The 18285-nt window shown below is 35.5% G+C and overlaps 1 protein-coding gene and 1 long non-coding RNA gene across 3 annotated transcripts; one reads left to right on the top strand and one right to left on the bottom strand.

Moving 5' to 3' along the window:
• Positions 1–3431: 3431 nt before the first annotated feature.
• On the bottom strand, positions 3432–6736 carry LOC118748477. Its single transcript, XR_004994055.1, has 2 exons — positions 6436–6736; positions 3432–3483 (listed from the first exon to the last, which is right to left on the bottom strand). It is a non-coding gene; the product is annotated as an uncharacterized LOC118748477 (long non-coding RNA).
• A 702-nt stretch (positions 6737–7438) lies between these two features.
• Positions 7439–15991, top strand: LOC118748471 (zinc finger protein 140). Of its 2 annotated transcripts, none has more exons than XM_036482927.1 (9): positions 7439–8233; positions 11966–12328; positions 12492–12596; positions 12671–12803; positions 12953–13047; positions 13111–13200; positions 13265–13644; positions 13722–13948; positions 14731–15991. In XM_036482927.1, the coding sequence occupies exons 1-9, from the start codon at positions 8195–8197 to the stop codon at positions 14970–14972; spliced, it is 1674 nt and encodes a 557-aa protein (XP_036338820.1). In that variant the 5' UTR covers positions 7439–8194; the 3' UTR covers positions 14973–15991. The 2 variants fall into 2 exon arrangements, with proteins under 2 accessions (XP_036338820.1, XP_036338821.1); XM_036482928.1 differs by having other exon boundaries at positions 7440–8233; positions 13722–13921.
• The last annotated feature ends 2294 nt before the right edge of the window (positions 15992–18285 follow it).

The raw sequence follows: 18285 nt of genomic DNA, 5'->3' as shown, positions 1-18285 counted from the left end.
CTCTGATTATTCGAATAGTCGAAAAGCTACAATTATTCGAATATCTTTTTAAAATCGAATATTCGATCATTGTAATAAGCGTTATTTGTCAAACAAAAAAAATACATTTTATATATTTTTTTTTGTGTACATGAGCAAGAAAAAAAGTTTACTAGAGTTTTTTTTACAAAGTAGAGTGATGGTTAGGAAGCTACTTGCTCCATTTGTAGATCAGTCCTTAGTTTTCACTTTCCACTCACCTTAAACAAGTCCAGGAAAAGGAACAGTGGTGGTGGTGACAACGAAGTACAGAGGAACTAAGCTATGTATTTGTTATCAATAAAATACATACATATGTACGTACAGCTGCGAGCACTAAAATAGTAGTACATAACAAAAAGTTTTAAATTTGTATTAAAATGCTAATATTAATACTAAAATTTAGCACAATTACTTAGTATTTGGTAGCATGACCGTTGTTTTTAATCACTGCTGCATTACAATTTCTATTGGAGTCTACAAGGCGTTGACATCTTTCCTGAGGTATTGACTGCCATGCGCGGCCCATAGTTCGTGGTTATTTTTTTGGTTTTAGATCCCATACGGTTTTATTAAGGTTGGTCTAAAGGTTTTCTATAGGATTGAGGTCAGGAGATTGAGCTGGGCTCGAATCGTAACATCCATTCACGGATCGAAAACGATACGATAGAAAATTACGTGATACGTCAGGCAGTATAAGCTGAATGGGGCAAAGAGTACGTTCACGTATGTATGTCATAATCCGAAAAATATGTTTTTTCGCGACGAGTGGTACGCTATCGTATGTGACGATTCGAGCCCTGGTCACTCTATGACTTCAATTCCGTTGTCCCGAGACCACAAGTTTACTAGCTTACTTGTATGCTTCGGGACGTTGTCCTGCTCTAGTACCCATTTGAGTGGCATTTCCTCTTTAGCGAATGGAAGCATAACATCCTTCATTGTTTTTACGTACTTATTCTGGTCCTTGATAGTTTTTATCCAATATTTAATAATTTGCCGTATGTTAGTCGTTGATAATTCCTGCTTACAACCCCCTTCTTCAGGTTGATTTTGATACGTTAACGTATTTCGAATCATGGAGGCTGAACATCCACCAATTTTTTCCAGTTCTTTATCTGTTTTCCCCATTTTTTAATAAGGATTTTAGTAATTTCATGTTTTTCGTGACCTCGTACCATAAAAATTACAAAAATGCGTTTTTGTCCATTCCGGCTAAATGTATAACAAACCTCAGTCATTAAATTTACTTTTTATTCTAGAAACTAAAATATTTGCAATTGAAGTTAAATTTTGCGACTTTTTTTGTTATGCGCTACTATTTCACTGCTCGCCTTAAATGCCGTTCACAACAGGGGATACTTCTAAAAAAAATTAAACCGTAGTGTTGAACGGTTTGAAATTTGCATAGAGTTAAATCATACACTAAGGGCCGGTTACTCAATGTCTGGTTAACACTAATCTCCGGTTCAACATAGTTATCGACGTTACCGACTCCCTGTTGTATGCATGGAGTCGAAGACGTCGATAACGATGTTTAACCGCAGATTAGTGTTAACCAGACATTGAGTAACCGGCCCTAAAGATGATAATTAAAAAAAACTCGATTCCAATATCGCGTAGTGTGCCACATCAAGGGCATAATGCATCTCACAACTGCGCACTACTATTTCAGTGATCGTAACTGTATATTGCACAAGCTTATTACGCTTAGAACATCGGACACGAATTTCGATGCATCTAGTGGTGAATGCTTTGAAATGCAGGTGAGCACTTCGGTTGGCTGTTAAAGAGAAAAGCACGACGACGTTCACGACTGCAAATTTGAATGACAAGAATCAATAATGGGATTCATGAAACGTCGCAAAGTGGTTGCAAAATTTGCAACCTTGCGACTCGGTTCATTACTTTTGTATGAAAACTTTCTTACGACAAAATTGCGACAATGCCATATTATTTGAGCTGGCAATCATTGCAAAGTCCAAGTCGCGAAACACAAATATTAATTTTTATCAAGGCATACGTATTTAACAAAGTAGAAGTGGCAACTAGCTCTAATACCCCTGTAGTTAACTATAATGTCAAAAAACTGTAAACAACAATATATCAAAATGACCTTTAAATAATTTTAACTGCGTTCTCGTCTTATATGTATGCACACATCGGAGACTAAAAATATCTATGATCTTGAATTTACAAATTGAAAACGTTGCCCGAATTCTGAAATTTAACGAAAATGTTGCTTCATAACAGTTATTGGATGAAAACTATTCTTTATTTCCCCGATAAGAATTATAACCCAAGGTTTATTTTTTACGTTGTTTGTAAACAGTTTTTGTCCAACGTTTATTTTTTAAATCGCGGGGAATAAACGGAGATGGAAAAGAAGATAAAGATGATGAAAATATGAGAGGAGGAGTGAAATAAATGTTAACAAGCAACGCAAAAAATTAACGCTGGGAAATAACTCTTATTGGCGACGGAAAACATATTTCTCCTGCATAACAGTTATCAGGCAGCGTAAAAAGTATACGTTGGCTTATAAGTCTCTTATCGGCGAAATAAAAAATACTTCTCATCTAATAACTGTTATGGAACAACGTATTCCGATAAAACTTATAACTGTTATGTCCCTGGTACATACACACCCAAACAAAATAAAAAATATTCGCCCAATGCGCGTGTATTCTTTTATTCAAATACTTATTTAATTTTAAAAAGATCTGCCAAATTATAAAACAAAATATTTAATGTTTTTTCTAAATCTGTATGTATGGAAAATACACAGAATTATAGAAAAAATTCACAATTTGGATAGTCGATTAACCGAATAGTAAGAGACCTAGTACGTTTATAGAAAGACAACTATCCGGTAGTAGCTAAGGTTGCCAATTCAAAAATTACCACATCTTTTCATCAAACTTCTTACTAGACTTCGGCGTATTTGAGACTTCCGCATACCGCTGACGAATTTAGTTTGTTAATAAATCACTAACATTCAGTCAAAAAAAAAATAGTACCGTCCATATGTATATTTAAGGATTTGGTTTAGGGAAAAGTGTGGATAAGGGGTGGTGTAGTAAAAAATATATACCTTACCTGCAAATTCAAAACGGGACGTTGAAGCAGTGAGCAGCAAGTACTATCCTTTTTCATGTAACTTAATTATCGGAAATAAATTTTTTCCAATCTTCCATAAAACGCAAGCTTCTTCTTAATAATTTATTTAGGCGTATTTTTGAGTTATTTCTGGATTTTTTATTTTATTTTGTGAAATTTTTTATATAACTGTTATTACTTTTTGGGAGTCTTTTTTTAGTTTTGGTAGATATTTTATAAAAATTGATTTTTTTTGGTAATTTTTTTTTTAAATAGTTTTTATTTAGAAATTTACTGACTTCTTATTGTAATTGTTTTTTTTTTTAATTGCTTGCAGCATGTTTTTATCAGCAAATGTAGTAAAATCTAGAAATATGAGTGTCTTATGAAACTTTTAGTTTTTCAGTATTTAAATTTTTCTTAATAAACAGCTTCTACATTTACTCATCAGCATTGGAAAATCTATTAATACCAATTGATTTTGCTGCAGCCAGCTGTAAGTAAATATATATTTTTTGTTTGGTATTTTTTGCTTTTGTTGGTGCAGTCGTAAAATGTTGCCGCAGCTGTTGTAAAAATACTGTGCCAAGGGAACCAACATACATATTTTCAATTTCTTTTTATACATTCATGCTTGGTTGGTAGCCAAAGATTTCTTAATCCATACTTTTCTTTTTTATAGAAAGTGAGTTTATGTTTTTTGCAGATGCAATGTAACAGGCGGCATACACGGTGCGTCTGACTCGCGAGTCTGTTTGGATGTATCGCATTTTTTTCCATATAACACATGATTAAAATCTATTTTTAAAGAAAAAAAAAAATCCGCAACACCCTCAAAAAAAAAAAATTCTAAAAAATTAACGGTGATTTATTAGACTAAAATTGAATAGGCTACAAAACTGCATACCCGAACATTTCTAATTGCATCTAAATTTTCAACTTTTTAGTCAGGTTTTTTAGAATTAGTGTATGTTTTAAGTTGCCAAAAAATCGCGTTGATTTTTGGCAATTTTATTTAACGCATTTTCTTGCATAAAAAAAAAAAAAAAAAAAAGAAAAAATAAACACAATTTTTTAGGAATTTCAGACTTACATATCATTTTACAAAAATTTAATGGGCTATAAAACTGCATACTCAAAAAAATTGTGATAAAAAAGTTGAAAATTTTGCAGAATTTTTATAATTTTTGCACAAAGTTTGATATATGAATTGAAATGATTTTCGTTAGATAATTAGCTATACTTTTATAAAAAAATAATAAATATTAGATAAATTTAAAAAAATACGAAACATTTGTTAAAATGTGTCCTTATTTATTTTTCCACCACTGTATGTATGAATGTAAACAGGCCTGCCACCAGTTTGCTGGTCTGCATAAACTTTTCCTTGGCTATTTTTATTGTTTTGACTGCGTTGTTGGCGTTGGTCGCGCGTTCGCTTTTAATTGTAAATTACGCGCTTAAATACTTAATAAGCAAGCTGCTGGGGAATGAGTTGTGGGCAAAATGAGCAACAAATGCGGTCAAAAAATATCAAAATAAAAAATTAAAGAAAACCAAACAAGTCACAGAATGTAAAAATAGAATAAAACCAAGGAATGGCGTGACGATAGCTAGTTGACCTAACGGCACTAATTTCACTTTTTTAAATATGTTAAGTTTTTTAATTTTTCCTATTTTTGGTGTAACAGTTTGTAAGTTTTGCCGAATGCTGTGGCAGTGACAATCGTTGGCCCTATTCTAGGTATGTACTACATTGTACATATGTACATGTATACTTTCATATACCTACATATCTGTGTTCGTATAGCGTATGTCGGGAAGGTGGCTTTAGTATAATGCGGCATTCTTTATACGAATTTTTTGATGAGACTTAATAAGAATATTGACTTACTAGTAACGGAACTAATTCTTGTACGTTTATTTGCTAAAAGTTCTTCAACGGCTCGGCGCCAGTGAGTCATTCGCAATCGTATGCTGAGAATGCTGCCTTATACTAAAGCCAACCTTTCGACATTAGCTACTAATCCATACGAACACAGATATGTATATATGTATGTACGTACTTACACATATGGGTCATTCCAGCGCAGACATCACTACAATAAATTATGTATGTACATACATACATACATATGTATGAGTGTAGATTGCGTTCAAATCTACAACAGTAAAGCATCTACTGTAATTCTTTAGAAATCTATTTTTATCAATTTATTTTTCACAATTTTCTCTATTTCTACAGTTACATATAAATGCAGCCGTAGGGCGACCCCGGTAGGGTATTTTCTCATCAAGTTATCAAGGCAAATCAGTTTTTTGTTTAATTATACGAGAAAGAAGCTATTAACGGAATATGTATGTATGTATGTACATATTTATAGTTTGTCTAAAATTTGGAAAAGAATACATCAGCTCAGAGAAGCCGGTGTCAAAGTTGTCTCTACCGCCACTCGTGGAAACTTAATTTTTTGTGAAAATTAGCGATTAAGTAATACATTACATACTATCTTAGTTAACGAGACAAGATGTTCCACCCGTTACGTTGGAATGCCCCATATGTAAATCTGTGTCGTTCCGGTTACCTAGACCCGACTGTCGCGGTAAACGTAATTATTATTTGCCTTTTAATTAGTTGTCTTTGCAAGCGAAAAAAAAAAGAAAAAAAACGGTCGACTTTTCACGATGCTCGCAACGGCACTTGTCCATCGTGTTGGTGATGGTGGCAGCGCTTAACTGAAAATTGCGGCTGCAGCAGCACTCTAATTAGCTTTCTATTTTTCACTAGTTTTTATGCGTATCTAGTATGCACTTTTCCTATGATGACTTTTTCGAAATTCACACCAACATTTTCCACGTAACTTTTCTTCTTTGTCACACTTCTCGTGCCATATTTTAAGTTGCTGATATGCTGCTGCAACTTTTTGTTTCCCTCAAATACCACTCAAACGCTTTTCTAATGGCGAGTGGCGCGGCTGGCGTTAATTGCATTAGTAGAGCACATGCATAAAATTAGAGAAACTAAAATATCGTTTGGAAAATGCACACGCTGAGCCAACTCGTAACTCGCGCGACAGCTGCTCGCAGGATGCTGGCTTAAAACAACAGTGTGCAGATAGATGTGTGAAAAAGCCGAGTTGCAGGAACTTTTCACGAATTTTCTTCTTACTGCGGCACCACTTTATTGCTCAGAATGTGTTTCGAACATTTTTCGCTGCAGTCAGCAGCGTGTAACATATATATAAAAAAAAGCCAATAAAATCCATTTTTCCTGCAATGCGACGATTTTATATTGTTTTATATATTGTTTTTGCCCACCTTTTTCGCACGCTTTCGCCGATTGTTTGTTTGTTATCCTTTTGCCGCGTAACCAAGCAATTTTAAGGAAAAATGGACACCGCAAATGCTTCCTTTAGTTTGGAATTAATTTCACTGGTGAATTATTAGAGAACTTGTGACACATTTGCATGCGCGGAATAGTTTATTTTAGCAATCTTTCCATTTAATTAACTTGCACCCACTTTAATTTACCGACAACTGCAACCGCGAAAAATTAACTGCAATGCTTCTTCAGCAAAGAACGGAAGACAACAACATAACATAAACGCCAATAGCCAAGCAGCAGCCCAACGTCGAAATTTGTCGAAGCCGCAAAAAAAAAAAGTGCAGAGCGAAATTCAATGCGGAAAGTGTGAGAGTGAGCGAGAAAGAAAGAGAGGGCGCCTCTTTTGGACATTACAAAATCTGATTGCAACATGCATAGTTGGCAACGCTGCTAAAGACAACAAATCAGTGGCCTGAAACACACGCGAACAATTGTGTGTGCATCAAACCAATGAACGTAAATATTACGTAGATTTACGTTCTTTGATTAAGCTATCGTTTGTGGTCGCGGTAGATGAAGGTGTGGTTATCTGTGCATTAAAATTTCCACACCTTTGGACCTGCATGACCTGTGCAAAAAGCAAGATTCTACGATTACTTACAAGAACAAACCAACGTTAAAGAACGTATGTGTAAATGTATAAGAAGCGACAACACCAAATTTACGTACGTTCTTTGCTACCACCTTATATTTACGTTCTTTGGTAACAGTAAGCAGAAAACGTATAATTACTATACATTCTCTGCAGCAAGTCCCACATTTTTCTAAAAAAATGGCATCCAAAAATTTAATTGCGATTTCATATCACTCTGTACTCTGAAGCAACCCTGTACTATTCTATTCTCGCTACACTTCATCCGATTTGACCCATTAATATCTTGTCTACTCTTTTACGCACATCATAACCGCATACTTTGTCCGCCGGCGCCTGCCTGAAATGCACCTGTGTAAATGAGACAGCTAGAAGCACTTGCGTTGGCAGCAACAACTACACTGACGAGTTGTGGGTGAACTTGGACGAGTAGAAAAATTTTTTCATTTCCACAAGCGAACGCCGAGAATGCTTCGAATTCTGTTGCAATAAAAAAGTTTTATTATTTTGATTAGTAGTCAAAGTCAAGGAACATTTCAGCAACAACAAGTGCAAACAATGTGGAGTAACAAAGTGAAAAAAGAAATATTTCAAAACATAAACAGCGTTTTAATTAGAAAATAAACGAGGAAAGAAAAAGATAGAACCGTACCGCCAATTTGTGAATTGTGAAAAAGAATATCAATTGGACAAAAAGCTGTGCGCAAATTGAGTGTGTAGCTGTGGAAAAAATATACGAAAACGCGAAATACATTTACCAACGCGAGTTGGTATCGCAGAGAAGGCGCAAGTGAAGCGAGACGCAAAAAAAAATTCGCGAAAGAATAGAATCCGCTGGTGCTCCGTTGGTCAGAATTTGAACTGTTGGAATTAAAAAAGCGTACATACAAGCCGTGTGAAAAAGTGTGGGTATTTTTGTGTAGTTTCGAAAATAATAGCATTGACAGAGCAGCTTGGAATTGCTGAAGTACAGCAGCGGGCTTCAAAACAGCGAACGGTGCTGGCGCGCGAGACCCCCTCGATGTTGGATTCCTTGGGAGCTGACTTAGCTAACGCCAACGCCGCTAGGAACGCAACACAGGCTGTGCTGAGCAAACGACATGGAAAGCATCTGTAGATTGTGTTTCCAACCAGCAGCGGTAAGTGGATAAGCACGACTTTTTGCATTTACTAAAAAATATATATAATTTTTCGCTGAATTTTGCATTAACGATTTTTTTTTCGTTCGATATTATGCATTTGCGCCATAGCGAATTTTGGTGGGAGGAGCTGCTGCATCAGTTTTCAGTTGTTGGAAAAAATGTGTATTTTGTTATTTTTATTGATTTTTCAGGCGTATACAATAGCGGGGATAGGCGGGCGGACGGTCGATTGGCCGAGCAAGTGACGGGCATACAATACAAACGGTGGGAGTGGCAATTGATGGAGTCCCAATGCTTGGAGTTTGGGTGGGGGTAGTTTTTTTTTTCTAAATGGTCTAAATTGCAAAATGGAAAATTGGAAAGTGGGCTGTTAAGGCGCTTAAGGGGAAAACAGTTGTAAGGAAAGTGGAAGTAGGATGAGAAGAGATAAAAGGGCGGTAAAACTGGAGAATAAATGCGAAATGCATTTGGAAGGACAGTGTAGTTAGTGAGTGCATGGGCTGAGAAGTGTTATTCCAGAAGAAGGAACATTTTTCTTTTTGAGATTTTTTAGAATATTACAGCTATATTTTATTTGGTAAAAAATCTTTAGTACAGAGCGGACTCCATACCCATTTTCCCGTTCGGCTATTCATGAACCACTTGACCGGCTTTAATGCCACTAAAATGGCGTCTAAACGATTTTTTTTTTTTACTTTTTACTTCTCTACGATCCCAGCGCGTTTATTACTTTTTCAGCACAATGTACGCCTTGTCTGTTGTACGGCGGCTGCATACCGCGCGCCACCTCTACCAACACACTTTCATCGACGACCACCGTATTAATGTATAAATTTTTACACTTTATTTCCATTATATATTTTTCTTGGTTTTGTGTTTTGTTTGCTTTTATTTTTTCTTTCGCTTTTGTTTTTCTACCACAATTCCCCCCTAACATTTAATGGCCGGCTGGACGCAAAACGCAAAAGCAAGCAGCCAGGCAGGCAATAAAGCGAATGCCGATAGTGCTCATCGATGGACGGACGGTTTTTTGAGTCACAATAGCAAAGAAAAGTCAATAAATACAAAAAATGTACAAAAACCTTAAAAAATTACTCTTAAAAAATATGCTTAGAATAGATAAAATTCTACAAAATTGAGCCAAACCATCGATTATGATGACTACGGTGATGATGACTTCGTCAGCCTACGGCGGCAGTGCTTACATACAACGAATTTTCGCAAATAAGAAGTAACAACAGAGCCATTAAAGCCAGAGAACTTGTAAAATTTACTGAGCTAAGTAAGTAACTAAGCAAAAGCAAAACAGAAAGACAAACAAACAAGCAATGAATAACAAAACAACTACAAAAACGTGGCAAGCAGAATAATCCAAGCGAAGCCAACGAGTATAAAGCAGTGATGGATAATGTGGGCACATTTTCCTTTTTTAGATACAATTTCTGATGGAGAAGTGTCTGCGTTCGGGGATCAGACTATCCTTCTCAAATGTATTTTTATCCGCTGAACACGAACCTGAAGTCTGTTTTGCTACATAACGTCACGATTTTTTCCTAATGTTCTTTGAGGGTAGGTACGACAAAATCCTGATGTGATGGAACAAAAGTGACTTCAGGTGTTCAGAGCACCAAAACAGTGTAGGTAAGATATTCCTGTCAACAGTACGTGACCTTTTCTTTTGTGTGGCCGAGTATTTTACCCATGGTAAAAGTTTTAACTTGTTGTTGTTGTAGAAAGCATACAAGTTCCCTAAAGGATTTTTGGGGAGTGTTGCTGGAGTGACAGTCCTTGGCCAGATATAAGTCTGGATCGTTCCGGTTACGTAGACCCGACTGTTTTAACTTGTCGGCCGCTGTGGAGTAGTGGTAAGCAGTGCGCGCTTTCACTCATCAGCACCTGGGTTCAAGCCAGGGTCAAAGCAACTTCGCAAAAAATATATAAAAAGGTCTTCTTAACAGCAGTCGTCCCTCGGCAGGCAGTGACAAACCTCCGAGTGTATTTCTTCCATGAAAAACAGCTTCTCATAAAAATACAATCGCCGTTCGGAGTCGGCGTAAAACTGTAGATCCCTCCACTTTGTGTGACAACAAAGAACACGAGTTGTTTCTCTTCTCTCCCAACTGACGCTAATTTGAAATGCCAAGTGAAGCTAAGTTCTTCTCCACCTTGTCTTTCCAACGCAGAGGAGGCCTTCCTCTTCCTTTGTTACCTCCAGCGGGTTGCGAGTTGAATACTTTCAGAGCTGGATTGTTTTATGCTTAGCCATATATTTTTTTAATTAATAAAAACTTATGGTGTTTTCGTTTCAATCAAAGAATATGGCCTTTTATCATTTCGTGTTCGATTGTAAAATAGCAGACAAACCGGTCAGAAATACTGTATAGCTGGTTTTCGATACAATGGGTTTCAAGGCAAATGCCATCACTGATGTAAAGTCGTGAGCAGGTAGCGGCGACTGCGGCGCCAGCGTTTCCAATAGCAAGGTATGTAGTAGAAAAGCAGCAACAATAAGTACAGCAGCAACACAAAGGGATGCAAACGATGCAACGATGTTTTTAAAAAATCTATAAGATCGTTTTAAAATTCGATGCTTGCAATCGATATTTCAAAATTTTAAACAACGAGCAATTGGTAATGCATCGATGCCAAATTCAACGAGGATTTAAACATCGACTTGTATCTATTGATTTTAAAAATTTGTTTTGACTGATCATACAATTTTATATCATTCATTCCTTGGCGAACATTCAGTTTATCGTCAAATATTGATACCTAGTTATTAAAAAGGGCGGACCATGCGCCTACGACAATTTTATGGCCTAAACATTTTTTCGATTCCAGGCCTTGGCACTTTAAGCCCCAGCCAAATTAATACGAAATACAAAAGTATTTTCTAATTGCATTTGTTGGGATTAAAAATTATTAAAATTAGCATTGAATATAACTAGACTTTAAAAAATAGTAACATATAGTAAACCATCGACGATATTTTTCCGGTGATATATTTAAAAATAAATTTTGCATCCCTAGCAGCACAGCAGTTGACTGATTACTTTGAGAACGAACGAAGCGCGTACACAAGACGTTGTGCCGAGGGGTAGAAGAACAAACATTGAAAAAATGAGTGCTGCAAAGAATAAGTAGCAGCGCCACTGGCAGAGCGACGCAAAAATGCTTGGCTGACTGTTCCGCCGGCCGTCCGTTTGTGGCAACGGTTGACTGCGCTGACACAATAACAACAAAAGCAATTGTGGCTTGGTCAGCACTAGGTAGACAGCGCCAAAGAAAACAGCGCCAAAGAAAACAGCTCTTATGGAAGCACATTTATTATGCTTTTTTATTTTTTTCTTCTCCTTTTGCCTGCGTTATTTTTCCACTTACCCACTACCGCGCTGAAGCGGCCTGTAATGGACTTTGTTTTCTTTTAATTAAAAAAATGTGCTTGAATGCCACCGGGCCGGGCAACCTGGGAACAAGTGATGACGGATATGTTGGGTGTGGGTGTGCCGCCAAGCAGGATTTATGCAGAGTTGCCAAGTGAAAAGAATGTGGCTTTTGTATTTAAATCAGATTAAAGGCGACAATTTGTCTACTTTCTTATTTTTAATTGTTTCAAGCACAGCCTGCATTTATTTATGGTTTTTGCTTTCGTATTTATTAAATATTTAAACTGGTGGAAATGCCTATATGTATGCAATTTTTTAAATTTTTTCTTTCTCTCCTCTTCAGTTGTTCCAAGTTCCCGGCTATAATATACCCACTTGTGTCAAGTGCTCCGAGCATCTAACTGCAAACGGTTTCTATCCATCGGTACGTGGCGGTGGCGCCGGTGCGGGTGGTGCAAGTGCTGTGGACACACAAAATCTAGCGAATGTCGCCGCAGTCGCTGCACAATTGAGTAATAACGTCGCCGCTGCGGCAAACAATAATAACGTCGCTGCCGTTAACGCTTTGGCACAACAGCTACAGCAGCAACACCAACAACATCAACAGCAACAGCAACAACAGCAACAACAACAGCAGCAACAACATCAACTACAATCAACAAGTTCTTCCGAAAGTATACAGTCCGCATCTGAGATTACAGAGAAGGTGAGAACAGATGTGTGGCTTAAAGAAAATTTAAAAAATTCCATTGCATATTTTTAGGAGTTAATTTGTGTTTTTTTTTTCATTTGCCTCTTTACTTTTTTATACGTAAATTTAGTAATACTGAACTTTCTAAACTCAATATTTTTTTCGGTTCTATTCGCAGCAAAATCGTCAAAATCGGCGCCAAGTTTCCCTTCAGAATCGCGCGAAATTAAAAACGGTCACAATGTCGGCCTTTGAATTGGAGAAGACCATACAGCAGTTAGACGTAATTATCATTATCGCATTTTAAATCGTCTCCTTTTTCAAATCTCTGTGTGAATGTGCTTCTCTTCGTTTCAGGTGGACTTGATTTTCAACGAGGAGGGCTCCTGTCCCCTTTGCAACAAGACATTCTCACGCAAATCTTCGCTACTGACACATATACGCAATCATGCAGCCGAGCGGAAATTTGTTTGCAATTTTTGTAATAAAGGTAAGTAGTGAGATGCTAAAAGTAATAAAAACTAAAACAAAAAAATCAAAAGCTAGAAGATTAAAAAAAAAATTCAAAAATCTAACAACCAAACAACAGATTTATGTATTTTGGGTTATCATATACAACTTTTCCACTTTTTAATTAAGGCTTTACACAAGCAGCCAATTTGCGTAACCATGAACGCATACACACAAACGATCGACCATACGTGTGTGTGGATTGTGGCAAACAATTTACACAGGTTGGTAGAAAAGTGAATATTTATAATTGGAAAAAAGTGTATTTAAACTTCCATTTTTCACAGATCACAAATTTGAATAATCATCGTCGCTTGCATACTGGGGAACGCCCCTTCGTCTGCATAGAGCCCGAGTGCGGGCGCTCATTTGCGCAGGTAATTCGAGTTCATATTTTTTTATTTTTTATTACGAAAAATACTAACATTTTCCCCGACTCAGGTGACCAATCTCAACAATCACATGAAGACACACCACAAAGTACAGCAATACTGCTGCAATCAGTGCCCCAAGAAATTCACGCAAGTCACCTCGCTCAATCAGCATCTCCAAGCGCATGCCGGCATTACCGGCTACTATTGTCCACGCTGTCCGGATAAGACGTTCAAGCAGCAATCGCAACTGCATACACACATGAAATCGCATGGTATGGCTTTCCCATACGAATGCAGCAAGTGCGATGAGAAATTCCTGCAGCAGGCGCATCTCGATCAGCATCTGAAGATGCACGATGAATTCAAATTCAAATGCGACATCTGTCCGAGCTCATTCAACCAGGAAACGTTGTTGAAGAAACATGTGCAGCGACATGTGGAGGGCAGGTGGGTAGCGCTCGTCGCTCAATCTATTATAAAGTAAATGGCATAAAATAAATTGCTTCGCTCTTCTTTGTTTTTAGGTACCTCAACTGTCCTGTGCCCAATTGCAATGAGGCATTCGCTGTGCGCCAGCATTTATCCAAACACTTGCTAACGAATCACGCACACAATGAGCTGCCGCCGCCGAAACGTTCAAAGAAGTCGATAACACTGCAATCGCCGCAACAGCCGTTGGCTATGATTGGACAGCCACTCTCAATACAACACACCGCCGGCCAACGTATGTGTTCGAATACTGGAAGAAAGCGTAAACAAAACAGTTTATTTACATGAAAGCTTGAAAGCCATTTGGCTAGTAAAAATGTTTGCTTGTTTGATTAAGCATGTGGATTTTTGTTAGCAAGCGGCAAGCAGGCATTCGTTCATTAATCTAAGCTGCTCTAAACTGTGTACATATACGCCTGGACCGATTTGCGAATATTACTTACTAAATTATAAATTTTTTGCTGTTTTTGACAACTCGGCGCTTGCAAAATTTGCAAAGATTTCTATTGAGTTTATTAAAATTTTATTCTCTTATCGTTTTCACACTTGCTTCAGCTGTTTGTCTCTTTTATACTCTGTCCAGTTACTTTTTACATATTTAGTTGCGGATTTTAATTTCGCGTTCCACATTAAACTTACCCAATCCGTTGTTGCTTGCTATTTACAAAATTATTAATTTCCTTCCCCGCAATGGCGAACTACTTTTGAAGTGAAACTTCTTTGCCTACTGAATTTAAAAATAGGCACGCATAAATGTAATACTTGCAGTGTAACGGAAATGCATCTTTGTTCCTTCTACTGCCTCCCTCTCTTGCGGCCTAAACTAAAATTTTGAGTAGATTATCCAAGTGTGCAATGATATGCATCGAGAGAAGAAGCTTCGCTTCCATAGTGTCGCACCCATTTTTTAAAATCGTTTATTCCACGTTTTTCAACTAATTTTACCAAGTTTATATCCATTTTGCTAACTGTACTGAACGCTTCTCTCCCTTCCCAACCTTATCATACTTGTGATGTGAAATTTATTTCTCTTACTTTTGGCAGGTGGTCGTCCGCGCAAGAACAAAGAACCTCAAAATCCTCCCATCAAAGTTGAGATTAATGAGCCATTGCACAATCAGCATGTCATCAGCAATGCTAGCGGCTTATCCATACAACAACAAATTAGCCAACATATGCAACAGCAGCAACAACAACAGCAACAACAATTGCATCAGCAACAGCAGCAACAACAACATCATTTGCTGGCCAATCAAGTGAAGGCGCGCTTCATACCGACTAAATAGAGGCGGCAACTGCAACTGCAGCGGGAGCAGCATCAGCGCACGTTGATCCACTAAATTGCTTTATAACTACTTTTTAATATTAATTTCGAAATTTCTAATTAGTTTTGAAACTTCGATTTTTTTTAGTAACATTTAAGGCTTTAACTTAACTTTTAATGTTAATTTTTTACTTCATTTATTTGTTATTGCTTCATTGTATTGCATGCAGTGACGCGGACCATCTTGAATCCTGGAAGTATGCTAGGAAAAATGTTGCATGAAAATGCGAAAAAGAAATTAGAAATTCAACAGTTTAAGAAATATAGCTAACTTAGTGTAAAAAAAATTTTACAAAAAACTTTGCAGACAGGCGGTGGGAAATTGATTGGCAAATGCGTGGCGGTGTGAAGCCGAATATTTTGAAAAAACTGCATAATTTTGAATCTGAAATAATTTGGATTACCCGTTATTGGTGAAAAAATACACGAAAATCTTGTAACATATGCTGAACTGCCAAAATTTGTTTGAAATATTTTTTCGTTTTCCGAGTTTTCAACATTTTACGCATTTTCCTCACGTTTTTTCTATAATCGGTTTTTTTTTTTTTAATATTTTCTAAACCATAATTTGCCTCGATTTTCTACCGCATGTTACGACATCAGTAAAAAATTGTAAATAATTCTAAAACAGATTAAAAAATTAAGTATAAAAGCAGAGTAATTTTACTTATAATTGTTGCTTGTGTAACAAATGGCAAACATTTATTTAAACATTTTTAAGTGTTAAAGCGAAAGAAGAAATTAAAAAATAACAATTTTTCTAACATTGCGTAAAGCTTTATTTTATCATAAAAGTCGCAAAAAAAGGTTGCGCCAAAAGGTGGAAAAAATGAAATTCTTTTTTTTTTATATTTTTTGTTCTTAAAAATTCAAAACCTTTTGCAGGCTTGTTATGGCTGGTGCCACCATATTTTTTTTACCTCCCTTTTATTAGCTCGGGATGTAACTATGTAATATTGATGCGCCTAAAAGATGCAGCGATTTCTATTCTCAAGTTACATACCTTAATGTTAATGTTAATGTTATTTTTAATTTTTAAAATTTTTCTTGAATTTTTTATTAACTTCTTTTATTTTTTTTTTAAAGCTAAAAATTGGTGTTTTAATTCTGTCAACAACTACGTAGTAATAGCAAAAGAGTATCATTAAAATTTCGAAGTTGAGTCAAAATTTATTTTCTCTAAATTCTGTACTTTTTCGCCATAAGTTTTTGAACTTTTATCTGTTTAGGAAATATACATAAACAGAAATAGTATTTTTATGTGTATATAATCCTTTTTTTAATTATTCGCAACTCTTTTATAAAATTTTAAACCAATTTTGATTTTGATTTTTTTCGAGCTTGAAAATTTTTGTTTGTTTAGCGTTTTTTCTACAAAAAATCCTCGTAGTAACTTTTTTTCTGCAATTTTCCAATATTTTTATATACATATTAGCATTCTTTGCTTTAAAGCAGTGATGGGCAGCGCTGGCTGTACTCAATAAGCATGTGTAAATCTTTTGCACTTGCCTGAGCTGCCAATGCCTGCTTTATGGGATTGTTGCCTTATTTGGAAAATTTCCATTTTTTAATAATTCCTTAAAAAATGTAAAAATTTATTAATTAATCGCTTCTTTTCGTTTAAAAAATTGGTTTTTCTTAATAGAAATATTTAAAATTTCGGAATTTTCCAAGTTTTTGCTTTGCTTAATTTAATTTAATTTTTGTTTTTTGAGTTCTCTAAATCCCGTAATTTGAGTGAATTGTTAACAAAAGTTGTAATATTATTATATTCATTAATATTGCGTTCTTTAATTAAAATTGTTTAGAAAAAAATCTTCTAAATTTTATTTGTTTCTTTATTTATTTTTTTTTGTACACATTTTCCTTAGATATTTGTTTAGATAGTTCTAACTTCCATATTTTGAAATGTTTTTTCTTTTTTTTCAAATTGTAACCAGACGTTTTTTTTTAATTGATCGCTTTTTAAATCTTATTTGTTTTGCGATTCATATCCAAAAATACTCTTATATGCTTTAAATATTGTCTATCCCTAATTTAGTGCCGTACTTATTTTTTAATCCCTTCATTATAATTTGCTCAGACTTGTGCAAACCGCAAACTGCACCCTCTGCAGTCCCTTTATATTCTCTGTAGTCTTCCCAAGTTTGCTTTCCTTTATTCGCAAGCCTTTCCTTCTGACTGAATTGTCGCGTTCGAACTTGCAATTTTCTGAAAAATATATGTTCACATTCTCATTAAAATTTTTTTAAATAAATACGTATATATATCTCAAGTAATTTTTAATAAAAAATTGAATTTTTTAAACTAAATACTTTACATAAAATGAACAGCAACAGATCTATTTACCTGCTGTTTTAAGGCAATATTTGATTTTTTATACACACATTAGTTTGTAGCTAAAAAGTTATAAAAAAAAAAAAACAATTTTAAATTAGTTTTGTAAGCTGTAGTTTTAAGCGCTAATCAACTATTCAAATTCTATAAAGAGAAAAAATGGGTAAAATAATTACATACATACATGCATATATACATATTTAGTACATAATAAAAATACAATTACATAATTAATTCGAAGAATATAAACTCAAATAGCAATAATACTAATAACTATACAATTAATAAGAAAAAATAATAATAAAAATTAAGAAATGCAAAAATAACATTTCTATTGATTGTAAGCTCATGTGAATAAGTGTTTTTAAAATTTGAAATAAATTCTTAAACATTGAATGTTTTAGGTTAATTTGAAGGTGAAACCAGCGCCAGAGAGAAGCCGAAAAAATTAAATAAAAAGAAAAATACTTGTTGCAGCCCTGAAGGTGTTTTCAAAGATTGCCGAAGTACAGGTATCACTACAAGCAAGCTTAGGCCATCATAGACATATGTATTTTCATTGAAGGCGAGAGGTATTAAAATAACACCAATCTTAACCGCACACCGATTCGAATAACTTCCACATTTCAAAAGTAACATTGAAGTTTCGCGACTCGTACGATCAATGAGAATTATCTACGCTGAAATCAAGCTCTACTTCAAGCTGCGCTTTGGCGGGATTTCATTCATTATAGCCTAAACCTAGTTTAGGTAAGTAAATTACTTAAATTTTGTTGGTTTTCAAAAATACAATGCTTACTTCAACGTTTCTCCACTTCCAAAACATTCTACAGCGGATTTCTTGCCCGATATATTCACTTCAAAAAAATAAAAGAGCTTATACTCAAGAAGAGCTGATACACTGCTAGGTTTTTCGAAGCGAAGTATGTTGAAGTCCC

Source organism: Rhagoletis pomonella, unplaced genomic scaffold, assembly GCF_013731165.1.
Source record: "Rhagoletis pomonella isolate Grant_MI unplaced genomic scaffold, Rhpom_1.0 Rhpom_scaffold_00013, whole genome shotgun sequence".
NCBI lineage: Eukaryota > Metazoa > Arthropoda > Insecta > Diptera > Tephritidae > Rhagoletis > Rhagoletis pomonella.
The sequence above is the reverse complement of the archived record's forward strand: the minus strand, read 5'-3'. Positions and strand labels throughout refer to the sequence as shown.